At 51.3% G+C, this 19054-nt stretch overlaps 1 protein-coding gene across 5 annotated transcripts; it reads right to left on the minus strand.

Annotated features, from left to right (window-relative positions):
• Positions 1-240: 240 nt before the first annotated feature.
• On the minus strand, positions 241-18975 carry Epn1 (epsin 1). Of its 5 annotated transcripts, none has more exons than XM_028779413.1 (12): positions 18718-18960; positions 17060-17163; positions 15317-15645; positions 9050-9299; positions 6096-6220; positions 5671-5745; positions 5022-5105; positions 3202-3505; positions 2726-2836; positions 2507-2590; positions 1015-1272; positions 241-850 (listed from the first exon to the last, which is right to left on the minus strand). In XM_028779413.1, exons 3-12 carry the CDS (start codon positions 15542-15544, stop codon positions 642-644), a joined length of 1728 nt encoding a protein of 575 aa, XP_028635246.1. In that variant the 5' UTR covers positions 15545-15645; positions 17060-17163; positions 18718-18960; the 3' UTR covers positions 241-641. The 5 variants fall into 5 exon arrangements, with proteins under 5 accessions (XP_028635246.1, XP_028635244.1, XP_028635243.1 ...); XM_028779411.1 differs by having other exon boundaries at positions 2507-2593; positions 15317-15666; positions 18718-18815; XM_028779410.1 differs by having other exon boundaries at positions 2507-2593; positions 18718-18814.
• Positions 18976-19054: the final 79 nt, after the last annotated feature.

Below are 19054 nucleotides of genomic sequence, written 5' to 3' on the forward strand. Positions count from 1 at the left end.
AAAGGCTTCCAAAGCATGCTGGGATGGATTAATGATGCCTATGCAGGACGCAGGGCCACAGCTTAGCCACGGCCCAGGTCCTCACCCAACTCAGCCAAGCTCCAGGAGCTGATCGGGGAATCCAATGCTTCAGAAAGGTTCATTCCCAGTAGATGTCAGGAAGTGACTCTGAACAAACCCCGAGTCTGCCCTGGAAGAGGGGCTTCTCTGAATCGTGCATGGGAATTTGGGGGAACCACACCCATGAGAATTGCCATTTATTCCCGAAGTTGCCAAAATCATCACCAAGGATTCACCAGGGGTGCCAAGGGAACAAGGAGGCTCAGACACTGATTGGGGTCGTCAGGAGTTTAGAGGGAGGTGGAATGGGTGGGGGAACCCCAGCTGTCCCTCCCCCATCTAATGCCACAGAAAAGGGGCCTCCTCTGGCCGGCTCCCCTCCCCATCCCCATGTCCAGTTTTTCTCAAGGGGAGGTGGGTTGGGGACTTGGGAAGAGGGTGTAGTGTGAGTGGGCCCCAGGAGGGGGAAGGGCACTGTGGGGGAGGGCCCCTCCCCCATTTCACATGCACTCACAACACTGATCTCCCAGGGAGCAGAAACTGGGGAAGCCAGCTGACCCAGGCCTCCCTCCTACCCTGGATTATAGGAGGAAGGGGTTAGTGTTGGGGGCTGGGGGACCAGGGGGCATCATTGGGGGCAGGCCAGGGCCTCCACCAAGAGGAGAGATGTAGGTAGGTGGCGCTCCAGGAACTGGGGGCACAGGACTGAGACGGAGCTGGTTCAGGGTAAGTGTTGCAGGGGGTGCTGGCTGGAAAGGATTGGTGACAGAGGGGCCGGTGGCCGAAGCTCCTGCAAAGAGAAAAAGCAGTCAGTCAGCAAGTGCTTGTCTGCCCAGTGTCTGTGTCTTGGATACACACCCAAGTGGAGAGAAACATGCCTACTCCATGAGCCTTCTACTCTGTAGGGACCACAGAAGGAACCAAAGGCAAAGGAGTCCCACATTCCACACTCACCGCTTGGAAGGAATGGGTTGGAAGCCTTGGATCCTGGTGGTGTGGGGCCTGGTCGGCTCACCAGCGAGTCCAGGTCCACGAGGGCTGCGTTAGGGCCTAGGAATGACTCCGGAGTCTTCCGTGTTGGGGGGGTGGGAGTAGGGGCTGCAGCAGGTGGGGGACTCCCCACAGTCTCAGCCAGAGATCCCCCAACCCCACTCATGTCGAATGCCCCAGGGCTGCGAGCAGGCACCTCTCCTGCGAGCAACTCCAATTCCCCTGGAAAAAGCCAAGACAGTGCTCAGATAGAATGGCAGGCCCACACTGAGTTAGGGAGAAGTGGGGAAGGGCAGGGTGAGGCCTGAGGAAGGAGCAGGCTGAGCTGAGCCTGGACTAAAAACTGTAAGGATCTTACTGATGATGAAGAAGTACAGAGGGAATGATAGAATCAAGGTGTCAGGATAACCTACAGTGGCGGCAGTTCCAGGAAGTACAGTCTCTGAGGGCAGGACAGGACCATCTACAGGATATCACCAATCTCAAAAGAGCACTTCCCCCAAAGGTCGAGCTGCGTATGGAACTTAATAGTGCAGAAACCAGCAGACACCCGTAACCCTGGGATAGTTCATGACATCTAAGGGCTAGAGGACAGATTTTTTTCCCTCGAAGAATTTACCAATGGAAACACATTTCTACACAACAGCCAGAATTTCACTGGAAGTTGGCTCATTGAATCAAGAAAATAAAGCGAAGCCCAGGGGTGCAAACATATAATCCCAGTATTTGGGAGACCTAGGTAGGAGTATCACACATTCATTCAAGGCCAGCCTGAGCTATAGAATATAACAAGATCCTATGCCCAAACAAAATAAAACAAAAATGGAAAAGGCTGGGGTTGTAGGGAACAACTAGTGTTCAGTCCCAGTGTAATAAGAAAAGGTACAGTGGAGTATGGGGAATGCACCCATCCTTCCAGACACTGAAACCGAGGCAGAAGACTGACAAGCTGAAGAGTGACAAGCTGAAGGACAGCCTGGGCAGCCGGCCTCGCAATGTTTCATCTCAACAGAGACACTGACCACACGTAAGCAGGCCTATGTGTAGCTGTGGGTAAGGCACTGACAAGGACATGCAGGGCCGCTCTTGGGGTATTTGCAGTCAAGACACACAGACCTACAGTCTACAGTCAAGGCAGGTGCTAGTCTGTTCCAGGGCCTCAGAGACACACAGTTAAACAGAAGACAGCCCACAGCACCCGCCCCAAGGGGGTGCCCAAATGTCTCCAATTCTTATCCCCACTCAATATACGATCCAGAAGCAGAAAGCGGTCAGACAGGAGCATGTGGATAGGATGTCCATAGTTACAGAGGGGTGGCTGGATCTGACTCACTCTATCATGTGCATTCTACACCCTCAAGTACAGCAGGTACCACCTGAACAACGCAGAGACAAGAAGCAACCGAGTATGGGGGTTCGGGGGGGGGGGGGGAGGTGGGGAGGAGGGCTGACTCACCTGTGCTGCTCCCAGAGGTTGGCAGGGCAGTGCGGAGTCGGTCGAAGTCTGAGAACTCATCAGGTTCTGTGTCAAAGCCCCCAGCTGCTGTGGGGGCCAGGATGTCAAGCTCAGCAGCTGCCTAGGGACTCTAGCTCAACCTCCTCCCCTCAGGACCCAGATAAACTCAACACTCACACTGGGACTGCCACCCCAGCCCAGCACAGGGTAGCCCAGTACCTGCAGTGCCATTGCTGCTGGGCTTTGCAGGTGAACCTCCCCAGGGGTCTGAGAAAGCGGGGGCAGGTGCCCAGGGGTCTGAAGATGGGGGTCCACTGACAGGGCCCCCACCTAGATGAAGAAAGAGATATATGAATTAGTAGCCTCTCCTACTTGGACAGCTGCTGCCTCTCAATCCACTGTGGCCCAAAACCATACAAACAACTGGCCCCATTCTCAGGCCCTTTTACCTACAAACATGTTAGATTATGTAGCTAGCTAAGGGGTGGGCTATGTCCACCCATATCTGCTCTCAAAAGCACCCTCAACTTTACCACTGCCTTTCTTACTTAGGGTTCACACAACCAGATGCCCCAACCACCACCCCCCACCCCCCGCCTTGGCCATTTCACGACCACCTACTACTCTGCCCAAGGCCTTCCTTCCTAGAGAAGGCTACCCCTAGGGGCTTCAAAGAAGCATGTGGTGGTGCTCACCATCAGAGCTTCCCCATGGGTCAGGTGTGGGCCCCTCTCCAGCTGCAGGAGCTGGGGTCCCACCCCAAGGGTCAACAGCGGGACCTGTAGGGGCTGCAGGCCTCCAGGGATCCCCAGAGGCTGGTGTGGGAGCTGTACCACCCCAAGGATCAGCAGCTGGAGGGACAGAAGGTCCCCCCCAAGGGTCTGAAGCGGCAGCAGCCACAGGGACAGCAGTAGGCACAGATGCCGGGCCCCCCCAAGGGTCTGAGGCCTGTGGAGGGGCTGGGGTTGTGAAGACATCAGCAAGATCCATGAGAGATGACTGTAGGAAAGAGAAGAGAAGGGATATGAGGCGAGAACTAGAGATAGAGTCAGGATGCCACCCGCAGTTGACTGTACCTCCTCTTCTCAACCCCGCTCTGTCTACCATCTATCCTCCCAATTTCCCTATCCGGCCACTCCCCACCTAGGTCTTCCTCCAGAAGGCCCCAATTTACCTACTCATCTTCTGGCCCTTGTCTATTCCCTGAACAACAACTCCTGAATCCTGAGTGAAGACAGGAGTGAAGCCATTCTCTCTGCAACCAGCCAAACTGTAAGTCTTCCTTCACCCACTATGTGCTTTGATCTAGCCCATCCTTCACCACAGCAATCCTTCCCTGAGCTCCCACCAGGTCACTCCGATCACCTCCCGATGTCACATCGTCACTGTCCTGCAGTGCACATCATGCAGTACTGCCTGCCTATGGCTGCCTGTCCATATGCGGACACTTAAGTAATGCCCTGGTGTTCTGAAGGCAGGTACATAAAAGCAACCAACCAAAGTCCTTATGTGACAGTGGAGATAACCCACAGAGGCACGCATGAGCACACGAGAGAGTGCATGCATGCAGCACACGAACACACACAGGCGCACGAGCATGCACACGCCCACGCGCACACTCCCATGACAGACAGGACAGCCAGGCCTTCCCCAAGTGGCCACATTTACACTCAGAGTGTAAAGGACAGAGGCCAAAACAAGTTGAGTCTCCTCCAGCTAGATGTAGGACCTCCCAGGCCTAAGGCCAGCCTGAGCAGACACTCCTGCCTATCAAGAAAGCCACAGTGGCAAGAAAGTCACACTGGAGCTGCGACTGGAGCTTGCCTAGAATACACAAAGCCCTGGGTTCAATCCCCAGGCATGTGTAAAATCATGCATATAAATCCCATGACTCAGGGGGTGGGTAAGAAAGGATCAGAAGTCCAAGGTCACTTCAGTTACACAGAATTGAAAGGTCAGCCTGGGCTACATGAGACCCTGGCCCCCCCTCCAAAAAAAACCTCTGATGGAAAGAAGCCTGTTCTTTATGACCCCTTCTGGAATCTGGAAGCAGGTTAGGCTCAGGGTATGCAGAGTTACAAAGGCACCCAGTTAGGAAGCAGCTACAATGATCCTAAAACAACAACTGCTGCTGCTGCTGCTGCTACAGTCTCAGGCCCAAATGCAGCCAGCCGGGGTCCTGACAGGAAGATCTGAAAGGCTGCCTGGCCTACACACTGAATCATGAGAAAACAAGTGTGCACGCCCAGGAATCTAGCAGGGTCTAGCAAAGGCAGCTGAGAGCACAGGAGTGACAGACCAACTATTCTCTGCCTTGGTTAGGGGACACTCAGGCAAGGACTACCATCTAGCAGAGACGAGGTCTTTGGAAGGCATCTGGCAAAACAATATGGACAGATGAGCCCCAAGTCCTGCTGGAGCTAACTTAGTACTCAGTCTACATGACAAGCACCTCTGACCACAGGTGACATGGCAGGTGCTACTGACCCAGAAGACAGAACACACAGCCACGTACCTCCTCCTTGCCCCCAGTCTCCCTCTTGCTCTCCTCTATGGCCATCTGCAGCCTCAGGTCATCCCCACGACGGATTCGCTCTTCCTATGGAGAGCAGAAGCAGCCAGACAGGTAGGGTTCAGAACAGAAGCCATGGGAGGGCAGCTGGCCCAAAAGTCCCCATCCCAACCACCCTCTCTCCCACTGTGAAAACAACGACAAAATTAAAATGCAATGTGAACAATGTATGGAATGGGGATGGGAATGGGACACCTGGGTCAAAAGTGGGGCAGGAGGCAGCGGAGCTTGGTGTGGTCTAGAGGGAAGGGCACTGTGTGTAGGGGGCTATGAAAGGGATGGCTGAACCTGGTGCAAAAACGGCTTAGGAAGCAGTGGGACCAAGGAAGAGGAGGAGGCCCTCTCATCCTGGCCTGCTGCTGAGGTGCATGACCTAGTGACGCTTCTGCAGTAGATCTATCCAGTGTCCTGAGTGTCCACCCTGGCTTCTGTTTGGACCAAGGTTTCTACAGCTAAGGATGCTGAAAGGAGGGCTGGAAGTGACGACACCTGTACTCAGGGGAGGCAGTTCAGGAACGGGCAAGGAGTAAGGACCCACGGACCTGGGCGAGGTGTAAGGAAAGCCCTAGGAGGGGAGGGAGGCCACTCTGACCTTATCGTGCTCCTCTCGGCTCAAACTAAGGGCCAGCTGGAGCTGGACGTCATCCTCAGGGCCGCAGGACGGGGGCTGGCGGAGAGAAAGTATGAGGGGCAGGGCAGGGGAAGCCAGAGCCAGAGTAACAGGCAGAGAGGCAGGCCAAAAAAGGGACAGAGGGCCAGAGCTGAGCAAGATCAGGAAAGGAGGAGACAGTGGTTCTCCCAAATCAATAAAGATGGGCAGAGAAAGAAAGAAGCTGTGTGCCCTGCTGTCAAAGGGCAGGGCAGTTTCCCAGGACGAAAAAGCTAAAGATGGAGGAAGCACCAGACAGAGCGACAGCGGAAGCAGGGAGAGGAGCAGGTGGAGAGTGATGTGGGCGAGGCATGAGGACAGGATGGCAGAACAGAAGTTGGCCCCTCTCCCTCTACAGTGGCCCGTACCTGGTCAGCCTCCTCCTTGCTCATAGCCAGGGCCAGCTGGAGCTGCAACTCCTCCTCCCCGCTGCTCTGTGGCCATGCCTGCTCTGCCTCGGGAGGTGGTCCAGAGCCCACAGCTGCTGAGGAGGCTGGAAACAGGAAGACATTAAGACACAGATGGACCAGAGACCAAAAGTTGGGAACCTACAGTCAGCTGTGGGCTGCAGCCCAAAACCCAGCACAGATCTCCTTCCCCCCACCCAATGGCCTCTGAGGGCCAAACTGGGAGAGAAAGTTATAGAGCCAGAGTCCTAGGAGGGGCAAAGGCCAGCTCCGCCCTCAAAACATCCAGCGGCTCATAAGGGATGAGCAGAGTGCAGAAGGACAGCAAGGTCCAGGCCTCCAGAGGGATCCTCCCTGGTGTCCCAGGCTAGGAGAGCTCCCAATAGAGCAGACAAGGGCCTCCGTTTCCAGGCAGAACTGCAGCCCTGGCAGGAACAGCTGGAACTTAAAAGGGAAGACAGAATCTGTCCAGACTGTGGAGACCAACGATGGGAAGAAGAGCCTTTGGCATCAGGAGAAGGGCATGGAGACAGGGGAAAGCCACATTAAGGTCAAGAGTCTGGCTCCAGGGCCAGCAGAAGGGAGAGGTTGATGGTGCCAAGGAGAGGACCAAGAGACCCCAGTTGCTACAGTCTGCATCTTCTCTCCACCTCCTTCAGCCTTGGCACTGTCTGCAGGCTCTATGGCGGCTCCTGGCTCCCTGTCAGAGGGCAGGTCTCTAAGCAGTGCTCCAGCAGTGGTCCAGAGAAGGTCCATACACTACAGCAAGCTGTCTGCTCTTTACCACTGTCATCCTAAGACAGATCCTGGAACATCCTCATCAGAGAGGTATTGGCAACCGACAGCCCACTGCCAAACCCACACTGTGCAAACACCTTAAGGCTCCCGGCCAGGCTGCATATAGTGACACCGACGGCCCCACTTCAAACCCTACAAGGAAACGGGCAGCAACCAACAACACAACATCTTCCCACACCAACAACCCAGCTTCAGGCTACTTGTGGCTTCCAGCCCTTTGCAGCCCTCTCCAACTCCTATGTAGAAACCTTCCTCTCCCTCCAAGCAGTTTGCTCTAGGACATGGGTCAGAAGACCATGGCTGATCTTCAATGGCACTTGAAATGGTTGAGAAAGAAAATGAAAGAACATGTCAAGACATACAAAAATCATTACGGAATTTCAACTTAAGCCAAGTAGTGATGGCACACACCTTTAATCCCAGCACACAGGAGGCAGAGGCAGGTGGATCTCTGAGTTTGAGTCCAGCCTGGTCTATAGATGAGTTCTAGGACAGTCAGGGCTACACAGAGAAACCCTGTTTCAAAAAGCAAAAAACAAAAAAAAAACAAAAAAACAAAAAAAATAAACCCAATTTTCAGGTCCGGAACAAAAAAAAAATCAACTCCGATTTCAGAGTCCATGACGGGAGCACTGGAAGCATGTGACCGGCTCATCTGTGTGTGGACCAAGTGCCACACGCACATGCCTCCAGTTCCCGGGTCACCAGAGCTCAAGGCACTCAAGTGTCTGGCCTCCCTAGAGTTTGGCCATGTCTAGCAACTAAGAAACCCTCCTCACAGAAACTACGAAAATGGCCTAGTGGTTTAACACACTTGCTGCCCAAGCATAAGAACCAGAGTTCAGATCCCCAGAATACACCTAAATACTAGGTAGACTGTTCACTAGAAACTCCAGCCTAGGGAGACAGAGACAGGGGCCAGAGCAAGCAGGCTCAAGGCTAACGTATTGGTGACCTCAGGGTTTGACTATGACCGTGCATCAAAAAGAACAATGGCTAAAGCAATCAACACAGGGCCTCCGTACACGTGGCTGCAAGTGCGCAGCCATGTGTTCACATGTGCACCCCATACACACATATGCATGCATGCCACACACCTTCCACAAAGCCAGCCAGGCATGTTCCTTGCTGCAGATATCCCTCCTCAACCCAGCCCAATCCTGTATTACAGCTTCCACTCTTCCCCTAGCAGGTCACTCCTGGACCTCCCCAGGTTCCTCCCTCTACCGCACTCCCTGCTTTAAGTTCCACCCGAGCATGTCCCCCAGTGTCCTCACATCTCTGATCCGAACATGATGTATCCGGCAGAAGGCCTACAGTTAGAACCAAGGTCACAGACTTTTGATTCCATCTGCCCTGGAAGGTCCAACCCAGCTCACCCCCAGGGCAGCCCTGTCTCCTCATCCCCACAACCACTTGCAAACTAAGTGTTCACAACTGTCCTCCTATAGCATAGTCTCCTAACTACTCCTGCTTTCCCTGCCACGGTCCCTCAGCATGAAAAAATAAACCCCTATGAAATCCAGGACCCCAAACATACCACTGAACATGGCACTAGACAAATCACAGCTTTATGACATGGGACATGTTCTCTCTTCATACCACTTTCATTTCTTTTTAAATGCTCATCAGTACCCACTAAATTTGAATTCACCACTTACAACAACATTCTAAGCCCTTAAAATGTAGACTCAAAGGCTATCTTGTCAGCCACGGTGCTGGCCTACTCTGGGACTTAACACTACCCTTTAGCTAGAGGGACAATCTACGGAAGGCCAGCCTAACAACTCCATCAGGAGCGAGCACACATGTCCCCATCAGGGGCTGACCTAACCCTGAACCTGGGGAGTTCCGAACCTCAAGCAATCTAACAAGATGTGGGCACTCCTGCCTGGACACTCCAAAAACCAAGACAGGAGTCTGCTGGCTGGCTGCCCTCAGGGTCTGGACACACTTGGGCCCAAAGGAGACATTCGGCAAAATCTCTAGAGTCTAAGGCCATCCATCACACAAGGCAAGGGAAGACAAGGGTGGATCAGCTGGAATGGGCCCACAGACAGGAACAGAGGACAAATCCTAGCTGTCTGGGACTTCCAGAAGTGGGAGAGAAACCTCACCGGTGGCAGTCTGTGCCAGTTTCTCCTTGGTCTTGAGTGCGTGGGCACGCTCCTCCCGAAGCCGATCCTCGTCACGCAGCAAAGCCACCAGCTGCTTGGCCTTCTCCCGCACATTCACACCCTGGTCCTTGCCATCACGGTCCACATACTGGAAGTCCTTCAGCGTCTGCACAGCGTACATGTTCTCTTTGCACTGTTGTGACACACGCTCAGAGCCAGTCTTGATGAGGTACTCCATCAACGTCATGGCCTGCAAAGTGCAGGCACACCCGTCACTGACACTGAACCTCACTGGAGAAGGGACCCGAGACTGAGGAGGCTTGTGGGCCCTGGGACAGCCGCCCACATCCAAGTCTCACAATCCACTGTCTGTCTACCCAGGAGAGTGTGCAACAGACCTAAAGGGGAGAGAGAGAGGTGGGGACACGAGCTACCATGAGCCACACACTGTGCTTGGCCAGCACAATGTGTGCTCCCACAGACATGAAACATCCAGAAGAGACCAATTCACACAGACAGAGGAGACCATGGGTTGCCAGAGAATAAGTGTAAGTGGGAAATATCCAATAGGATCAAAGAAAAGTTCATCCACCAGCCAGAGGTGTGACTTCCAGCACCAAATATACGAGATGTCAATGGACTGCTCACCCCAAAAAGCTGACTGCATGGGCTCCATGTAGTTCAGTAACACCACAGAAGACAAGATGGCAACCACCAAATCAGGGCATCATGTAGGACCACAAAACATGTCCCACATCTCGAAGGCAAAATCTGAAGCAACAGAGCCAAAATAAAGTGCAGGAAGTCTTAAGGATGAAGAGATGGCCTGATGCTAAAGGAGTGAGATGTTACAGGAACCTTCTAGGCCCAGGCTTTCTCAGAAAGGATAAGCACCCAAGCCAAGCCAGACACCACAACATCAGGAATGACAGATCAGAGCAAACACACTACAGCTCACTGGCATCCTTTGGTATCTCTATTTTGTTATATGCAAACAAATTCAATTTTCAGCAAGATGAAATTAAGGTACTTAAGGAAAAAAAAGTAGTAATTATAACCCAGGGGCCAGAGAGATGGCTCAGTGGTTAAAAGTACTTGTTGCTCTTGCGGAGGACCCTAGTTCCAATCCCAGCACCCACAAGGTGACTCACAGCCATATATATTCTAGTTCCAGGGGTCTTACACCCTCTTCTAACCTCTGCAGGCCCTAGTACATAAGCAAGCAGTCCACACACAGATACAGGCAAACAATCATACACATAAAGTAAAATTAAATAAATCTTAAATAAATGAAACAACCAACCAACCCAAGGAAAGATCTAACTCAAGGCCTGTTTCCAGAGCAATGTCATGGACATGCTCCCTATGAGAATCTGAAAAAGGCTTAGTCACTATCCAAGGAGAAAAGTACACCTTAGGTTTCTGCAATGGCTATAAAGACCCCATGGAGCTCCTCAGAACTCAAAACGTCCTGGACATGAGTGGAATGAGAAGAAATGTGACAGAGGAGGCAGGCATGGGAGCTAAGCACTATCTACACATCGAAAATTTGCTATAAAACATTGTTGCGCCCCATTAAAGGTCTGTAATGGGGAGGATAGGGCAGGGCAAAGGCACAGTGACTTCCTATTCTGATCACACTAGTCTCAATAGTGACAGCACTTCAGCCTCGACCTGAGAACTAGGATTACAGGGACATGGTACCACCCACCTTGGGAACGGCTTTCTGACAAGTATTTCCATCTGATTAGTCCCCAGCTGGCCCTGGCAGTGTTTATTCTCAGAGGAGAAATATTTCTATGCATGGTTACACCCCAAGGGAAAAGGCAGAGAGGCAAGCCGGAGGCCCTTATGTTTTGGAATCCAGAATCTTCCATACTGAAACCAGGAAGACACAGCACAGGGGCACAGCAGAGAATCCAATCAGAAGGGCGTTCTGCCAACAGCCATGCAACAAAGGACAGGAGCATAGTATATAAATTACTTCACCTTAGTGAACATCGTACTTTGTGCTGGATGGTTATGAGACACTTTCATCCTTGTAGCTCTCTGGACTTTGGAACTGCAGCTAAGACTACGAAGCAGGGAACTGCTCAAATACCCAGGCACAGTGCCATGCACACAAAAACTGTTGTAAATGCACTGGGGCTACCCAACAATAAAGAGTATCAGAGACAACTGCTACATGCACCACAGAGAAGCAGCGATCACTGCCCCAGGCCTGGTAAGCATAGCAAGAGACCCCCAAAGAGCACACACCGTGGTCCCATGCCTAAAGAGTTCTCTAAGAGACTTCACAGACATTCCCGGTGCCCCAGGGGAAGGGATGTCAGGATGAAGCCTCCTAGGAAACTGAGCATGTCCCCTCCATCTCCCTCTGGGAGGAGTCTCCAGAAGTGTGCACAATCAATCCCACAAACTCATCAGGTTAGACACTCATGCTTTAGTTGCTCTGCTATACCTCAATGAAAAGCTTGTTGTTTTTTGGGTTTTTTTTTTCTTTTGGGGGGGGGGTTAATACAGATAACTGAATGATCCCAAATAGGTAAGCCATGGAGCTTGTTAAGTTTTAAATCAGTTCCACCAAGGAAGTACTCCTACATTACAATGAACATTTAAAACAGGGTTGGCATCTTTATTTCTGGAGAGAAATATCTCAGTTTTCACATTGCATATTCTCTGACCATCTAGTCCAAAGTGGTAGCTGCAGGGGCCAGGCTGTGTTCCAATAAAACTTCATTTACAGAGCAGGCAGTGCACAGGAATGACCCAGAGCCTGCTCTCAGCTGACTTCTGGTTAACATAAAGACTGGGGTGCAACTGAGATCTGTATCCTCGAAGAACATAAGTCAAAGAAAGGGGTGGATTACAAGTTTCCTCTCCCAGATTGCCAGGCCCCTAAAACACATATTCTCCTCAGGTTGACTAGACCCACAAAATGTCACCAGGCAGGGATGCACAAGCAGGAGTCGGAGCACAGCATGAGAAACCAGAGAGTCAAAGCAAGCAGGACCCTGACAAACTCACATGGGTTAAGTACTTGTAAGCACTCAAAGCTATATCCAGCATCCCAGGAGCCCTGCCAAGGGCACCACACAGTCAGAATCAGGAGAGCAAAACTGCTTTATTGACTGCAGAATAGCTATAAAAGGTACATTTTGTCAGAACTCAGAAGACTGTGCCTAGAAAGGGGAGATTTGTCTTTACACCAAACATATTTTGGTAAATCTATCTTTAAAGAATCCCTTTAAAATGGGCATTAAAAAAAAAAAAATCATCCCAAGCCAGGCATGGTGGGGCACAAGTTTGAGGCCAACCTGATATACACAGGGAGTTCCAAGATAGCCAGGACTACATTAAAAAAAAAAAAAAATCATTTGTTATCTATCTGTGAGCAGCCTGGCAGCCTCTTTTAGAAAGTCTCCTCTGCCCACTGGAGGCTATACAGGGTCCTCCACCAACCAGCCTCTCGAAATACAACTGGCCGACTACAACTACTTGCCTGAGTGTTGCCTAAGTCTGGACCCCCAGTAAGGCCGGAAGCAGAAATGAACCTGGGAATCAAGACTGCCACTCCCTCAGGAAGCAGCCTCCGGCTCGGCTCATCGGGCCTCAGAAGCCCATCTACGTGTCTTGCACTCCCCTGAGACTCATATGCCATCTCCAGACACTAGAACACCTTTCTCCAGAACTCCCCAGCTCTATCTAAGGCCACCAGACTGTTCTAGGCTCCTAGCAGCAAAACCTCAGCCACTGAACAGGAGGGATCTGCATCCCAGGGCCGCTCCAGACTGGCCTCCCTGTACAACCACTCCCCATTCAAGCCCTGCAGCCCTACCCCCCTTCCTCACCCTCAACAAGGGTTTGCTTAGCACTGGACTTAGGTCAGGGACCCCCAGTGGAAGAGTTAGAGGAAGAATTGAAGAAGATGAAGGGGATGGCAACCTCATAGGAAGACCAATACTGTCAACTAACCTGGACCCCTGGGAGCTCCCAAAGACTAACCCACAAACCAAAGAGCATACACAGGCTGGTCCGTGCCAGCCAGCCACCCACCCACCCTCACCTCACCCCACCCCACCCCACCCCTATGCACATGTACCAGAGGACTGCTTTGTCTGGCCTGAGTGGGAGAGGATATACCTAAATCCCTTAGGGCCTTGATGGCCCCCCACAAGGGGGAGATCCTGGAAGGCACCATCTCAGAGGTGAAAGGGAGGGGGAGGAAGGGAAACTCTACAAAGAGGAACTGGGGGGCAACATTTTGGATGTAAATAAGTAATTGATAATAATTAAAAAAAAAACAAAAACAAAAACAAAAAAAAACCCCAAGGGTTTGCTTGTGACACTGGGCCTTTCCCCAGTTCCCAGCAGACTAAATGCCACCTGGCTTTTGATTCTAAATCCAGTAAGGCACTGAATCAAGGATTACATGCAAGGCAGGACCAATCTTGGTGTGTTGTGATGGGCATGGAACAGCTTCTCGGTTCTCTGCTTCAATGCATAGACGCTACTATGTCTGTTTCATCTTGAAGCAAAGGAAACCAGCCTACCTTGACAGGAAGTCTCTCAGATAGTTCAGGCCAGTGGAGACTTTAAACTGGGGCCATGAGAGCAGACGCCTCACACTGTCCTGAGATACAGTGCAGCCCCAGCCCCCCAAAGCAGAGACATCAGGTACTAACCCTCACCATCTGTGGCAGAGTCAGAAGAGACCCATCCCACAGAAGGTGGTCCAGCAATGAGCCTGATGCCCTACAATCAACCCTGTAACTCAGCCAGCTGACCCCAGCCCTTAGCACCTTTGCCATAACATGAGAACCAAAGTGTGGGAGGCACCAGCAGCACCCCTACTCCCCAAGGGTATTGGTCAAACCTGAAACCAGTATGTTCAGTAATGCCCTGGATGCATTTCCTAATAAGGAAATCTGGGTACTTGACTGGGTCATGTATGCAACCAGACCACATTTACTAAACTTGTATACCCGTGTACCCTCTGACCCAGCAACTTTCAGCACCAGAGAAAAACAAGCTCATCAGGATATTCACAGCATCAGTTTTGCTTAAAAAAGCAAAACACTCCCACAGCCTAAAGTGTAGGCCTTTAACTCCAGCTGCCTGGGAGGCTGAGAAAGCTCACAAATTCAAGGCCTACTTGGGCAACATGGCAAGTCAGAGATGGGCCATGACGATTCATCAAAATTGTATCTCAAAACAACAGGTGAAAAATGCAATGTTGAGGATGTAAACACTAAAGCACTGTTTATGTATGTGAAGGCCGTAGATTTAAAGCCTGGTATCACAAGCAACAAACACCATGCAACAGTCTCCATGCCCCTCAAATTCCTCTGTGCTCCACTTTGTTACCACCCTAGTATATACAACACCTGACAGGCTGTCACCTGTCCCCAAGGCTCTGCCTTTCATAACAGGTCAATAAGTATCAGCCAGTCTGACATCCCCATAACCTTACATAGAAGACACCTGAGAGTCTCACGTGCTGTACCAACATACCCACAGCCCAGGGCCGTCTGTGGATCGGAAGTATACACCTCAAAGTATGGACAAAGATGGCCTTCAGAAGCTGGGAACTGATGGAAAAACACAAAAACTCAAAAAACAAACAAAAAAAAAGACAAAAAAAAAACAAAAACAAAAAAATCAAAAAGCCCCTCAAGGGTCAGGACCTCACACTCAGCGGCAGAGCTCAAGCCTAAGACTCTGTAAGACCCTATCTCCCCCCTCCAAAAAATCTAAATCAATGAGCAAATATGTATGTCTGGGTCCGGACACAATCCCAGAACTCAGAGTCTCACTACAAAGTCTAGGCCAGTCTAAGCTACACAGAAAGACCAAACGAAAACAAATACGTTTAAAGGAAAAATCTGTCTGTACAGAATCATATACCTTCTTATCATTAATTATTCCGTTAATGACACAGCATGACACTGTGTTATACACCAGTTGCATGGTACTAGGTGCTGTAAGCAATCTAGACATACTTGAAAGACACAGGAAAATGTCACCTTCACAAAGGCATTTTACAGAAGATACTTGACCATCATCAGACTCCAGTCAAGTGGAAAACTAGGAACCAAGGATGCTGAGGACTCAATCTGTGGCCCAGAGATTTCACATAAAAGAGTAGTCTTCAACTGTCCCCCTCTTGGGGGGTGGGGGGCATAGCTAGGAGAGCATAAGCATAGCAGGGCACGCCCTGCAGCACTCCAGCTCTCCTGCCCCAGGGGACCACACCCAGGTGCTGACCTTGTAGACGTGCCTCCAGTTCTTGCCGTGGTCATTGAGCCGCTTCCAGATCATGCTCATGATCTCGGAGAAGGCCACAACGTTGTAGGTGAGGTCAGCAATCTCCGACATGAGGGAGCTGGACGGGCCCCAGGGGTCATTGCTGGTGGCCTCCCGGACCTTGATCTCTGCCTCTGAGTAGTTGTGGACGATGTTCTTCATCTGCCGCCGCAGCGATGAGGTCGACATGGTGCCCAGTAGTGGTGTCAAGGGGCACCGGGCCCCGGGGCATGGAGAGATGCCGCGACTCACAGAGGGAGGCCGCAGTGGACGCTGGTAGATCACCACATCTGACGGGGGTGGGGGAGAAGCTTTGGAAACACAAAGGAGATGTGGGGCCAACCAGCACCCAAGCTGCCCCAGCCTCCCCGTCTGCAGGTTTCCCACCACCCTAGAGGGGAAGACAAGATGCTCCCTCCCTTTAACCTCTATCCTAAAGTTAGCCCATCCTCCTTTCGGTTCCTCAAACAAGCCTAGCTTCTTCCTGCCTGGGGCCCAGAGCAGCTAAGGCAGAACGTGTAACGGGAGGTCAGACACCCTGAGTCTATACTCTAATTCAGCCCCATCTAACAACAATTTGTTAACAGGACAGGCCTCAACCTTTAGACTTTAGATTTCTCTGGGGCAAAATGAAGCACTGAATGTGTGATAAGGGCCTACTAAACAGGTCTCGGTAGAGGCCGGCCAGCTCTCAGGGGCACCCTGTCCTGCTGACAAACTCTTCCTTTCTTCCTCACCAGATCTGCCACACGTCCCAGGGTGCTGCTTACACAAACTCAAATGTTATTGTCATGGGGGGGGGGGGCTTCCTGTGAGTGGATTCTTGTGATTTTAAAGCTATTTGTCTGATTCTGAAACTACAGTTGACCTAAGGCCCACAGTGGTGGAAAGGATATTTGTTTGGTTTTCTCTACAAAGAAGCTGGCTGGGAAAAACCATTCAATCAACATAGCAGGAAGGAAATGGAGAAAGAAAGAAGCAAACAACCCTGGTACAGGAGTCATGGTAAAAGAAGCCAATGATGGGATTTTTAAAATGGTAGGGAGACAGAGGAGACAGCCTGGGGGGAGGGGAGGGAGAGGCTGGGGTGGGTTGCCCAGGGACTAGGTGTCCTGAGGGTAGGGAGGGAAGCTCAAGGCAGCAGAGAGATAAGAAATGTAGGAGTCCCCACTAATGGATACCAACTGCACCAAGAGGCACATATTATCTCATTTAACACTTGATCCCGACAATGGCCTCATGGAAGTCAAATAATTTGACCAAGGTCACATCATAAATGCCAAAGCAGACTCAACTATCAAACCTACTTTACCTATATAAACTCCTATTTTTTGGTGGGTTGGGGAGGGGGTGACACAACATCTCTCTACTTGGCCTTGACTATTCTGGAACTTGAAGAGATTAGATCCACGTGTCCCTCCCTTCCAAGTGTTAGGTTAGAGGTGTGTGACATTAAACTCATGCTTTTAAATTAACCAAAATAAGTTAACCTGTGCTGTGACCAGCTGACAGAAAGCCTCAAGGGCAGAAATCAAGCAAAAGAGAGTAATATTAACAAGTACTTTCACAGCCCTAACATCCTTCTAGGTACCCATTATGTCCTGTACACTATCAACTCAATTAACCCTTACAAATCCATGACTCACAGCCACTTTACACAGGATGGAACATGGGCACATTAGCACCCTGCCCAGGGACACACACCTCACAGCTGGAGCAGCCTGGGTCCAGAATAGACTCCGATCACCAGTCTGTGCCTCTCCAACAAGCCATGGAGGGAGATTTACTGAGCCCTACCATGATCCAACCTGAAGGAAGACACAGGTGAATGGGAGAGGCTGCTCTTTACCTTGAATTCAGGCCAGAGAATGGAGCACCTGCAAACAGGTATAACTAGGCAAAGGAAAAAAAGAAAAAAGTAGCTGGGTCCCAAGTCAGGCCTGGACAGACACCAGAAGACAAACAGATGTGACAAACTGAGAGAGAGAGAGAGAGTGAGTGAGTGAGTAGGGAGGTAAGGAGGTAGAGAGGGAGGGAAAAAGAGAGAGAAGGAAAGAGGCACACAAAACCAAAACTCAGGCCAAAAAAAAAGCAACACAGAAGCATGGGAAGACAGCAAGGCAGGAGGGCAGAAAGAAAATAAAACACACACACACAGGACTCTGAACTGAGGAGGGAGGCGGGAGATATAACTAAAAAGAATATGGGGGGGGGGGGGGCAGGCAGGAGATAAAACTAAAAAGAATACAAAATTTACATTCAAATCCCAGCCACATAAACAACCAGCAAAACAAACCTGTGACTCAGTTGACCTAACTGTGTAACAAAGGGAGGGGTGCTACCTGGCAGGCTTGTTGATTAAAAAAGATACTTAGTTCTGTGCCCCACAAACAGTAGGGACTTGGTACCCCTGGCTGCTATTATTATCAGGAAGAAGAAAAAACAAAACATTTCCAAAAGGGTAGCATCTAAAGATGCACTATCCTAACACCAACTACCTACTCCAAGAATGCTCAAAAAAGCATACTAGATCTCACAAATGCTGCTGAAAATGAGACAATTTTCCACACTTGGTTAATTTAGAATTGCCTAAACAGTACAAACAATATAACGAAATTCTCCCAAGGGGAACTCAAATACCTTGTATCAAATACTAAACGAGACAAAATTTCTAATAACTAGAGCTACTAGTAACCACATGCATAACGCCAGGCCAGACACTGTTAGGCACTTTACCAGCACCACCTCTAATGCGCAAAGACCCTGTGGTGTAGGAACTATAAAGGCTTCTGTTTAGAAGACTAGGAAACTGAAGTCTTAAGACCGAGGCAAGCAGCGGGGACTCTGGATTCCACAGCCAGAGCTCCTACCAGAACACCAGAGACTCAGAAACCTGGCAGGCACATCCTAAACCAAAGCAATAGGTCTCTAGAAAGGAATTTAGGGCCTAGGGACGATAGCAATGACCAGGAGAGAAATAATGCACCAAAGGGAGACGAGCCTGGGGAAATGAAGACACAGAAACCTAGAAAATACAAGAACGGCATCCTGACAGGAACACGGATCGATCCGGGACACAAACACACAGCACTCGGATCTCCAAACCATTTTTTACAAACACCGAAACACAGAGGCAGAGCAACACAAACAACAAGGCCACGCGAAACGGGGACACTGACAATCCCAAAAAAAGACACACACCGGCAGGCAAACCCGACCCGGGCACAGCGGTACAAAAGCAGCCACAAGCCATCAGCGGCTGGAACACCGGCTCCGAGGCTGGCTGGACCCGCGCGCGCCACGGCCCAGGCCGGAACACCGGAATTGCCGCGACGGAGGCCAGCATTGCGCCCCTCGCTCACCTCGGCCCGCTTACACCGAGCTCCCGGGGGTCATGACGGTCAGCCCCCTGCCCCCGCTCGGCCTCGGTGTCGCGGGGCGCGCGCCGGGCTGCGGGAAGCAGAAGTGCACACGTGCGCACGCACAGACGCACGGAGGACCGCACGGCGACGGCCCCGCCGCCCCGGCGCCCGGGAGGGGCGCGGAGAGCCCGGCGGGGGAGGGGAGCCGCCGAGCGGACGGGAAGCAACCGAAGGTGGTGGCGGACCGGAAGCGGAAATGACCCCGCGTGCCCCGCCCTCTGCACTTCGCCCGGCAGCCTCCACTTCCGCGACCAAACCCACTCCGGCATCATTTCCG

This window comes from Grammomys surdaster, unplaced genomic scaffold (assembly GCF_004785775.1).
Source record: "Grammomys surdaster isolate TR1022 unplaced genomic scaffold, NIH_TR_1.0 352, whole genome shotgun sequence".
Classification (NCBI taxonomy): domain Eukaryota; kingdom Metazoa; phylum Chordata; class Mammalia; order Rodentia; family Muridae; genus Grammomys; species Grammomys surdaster.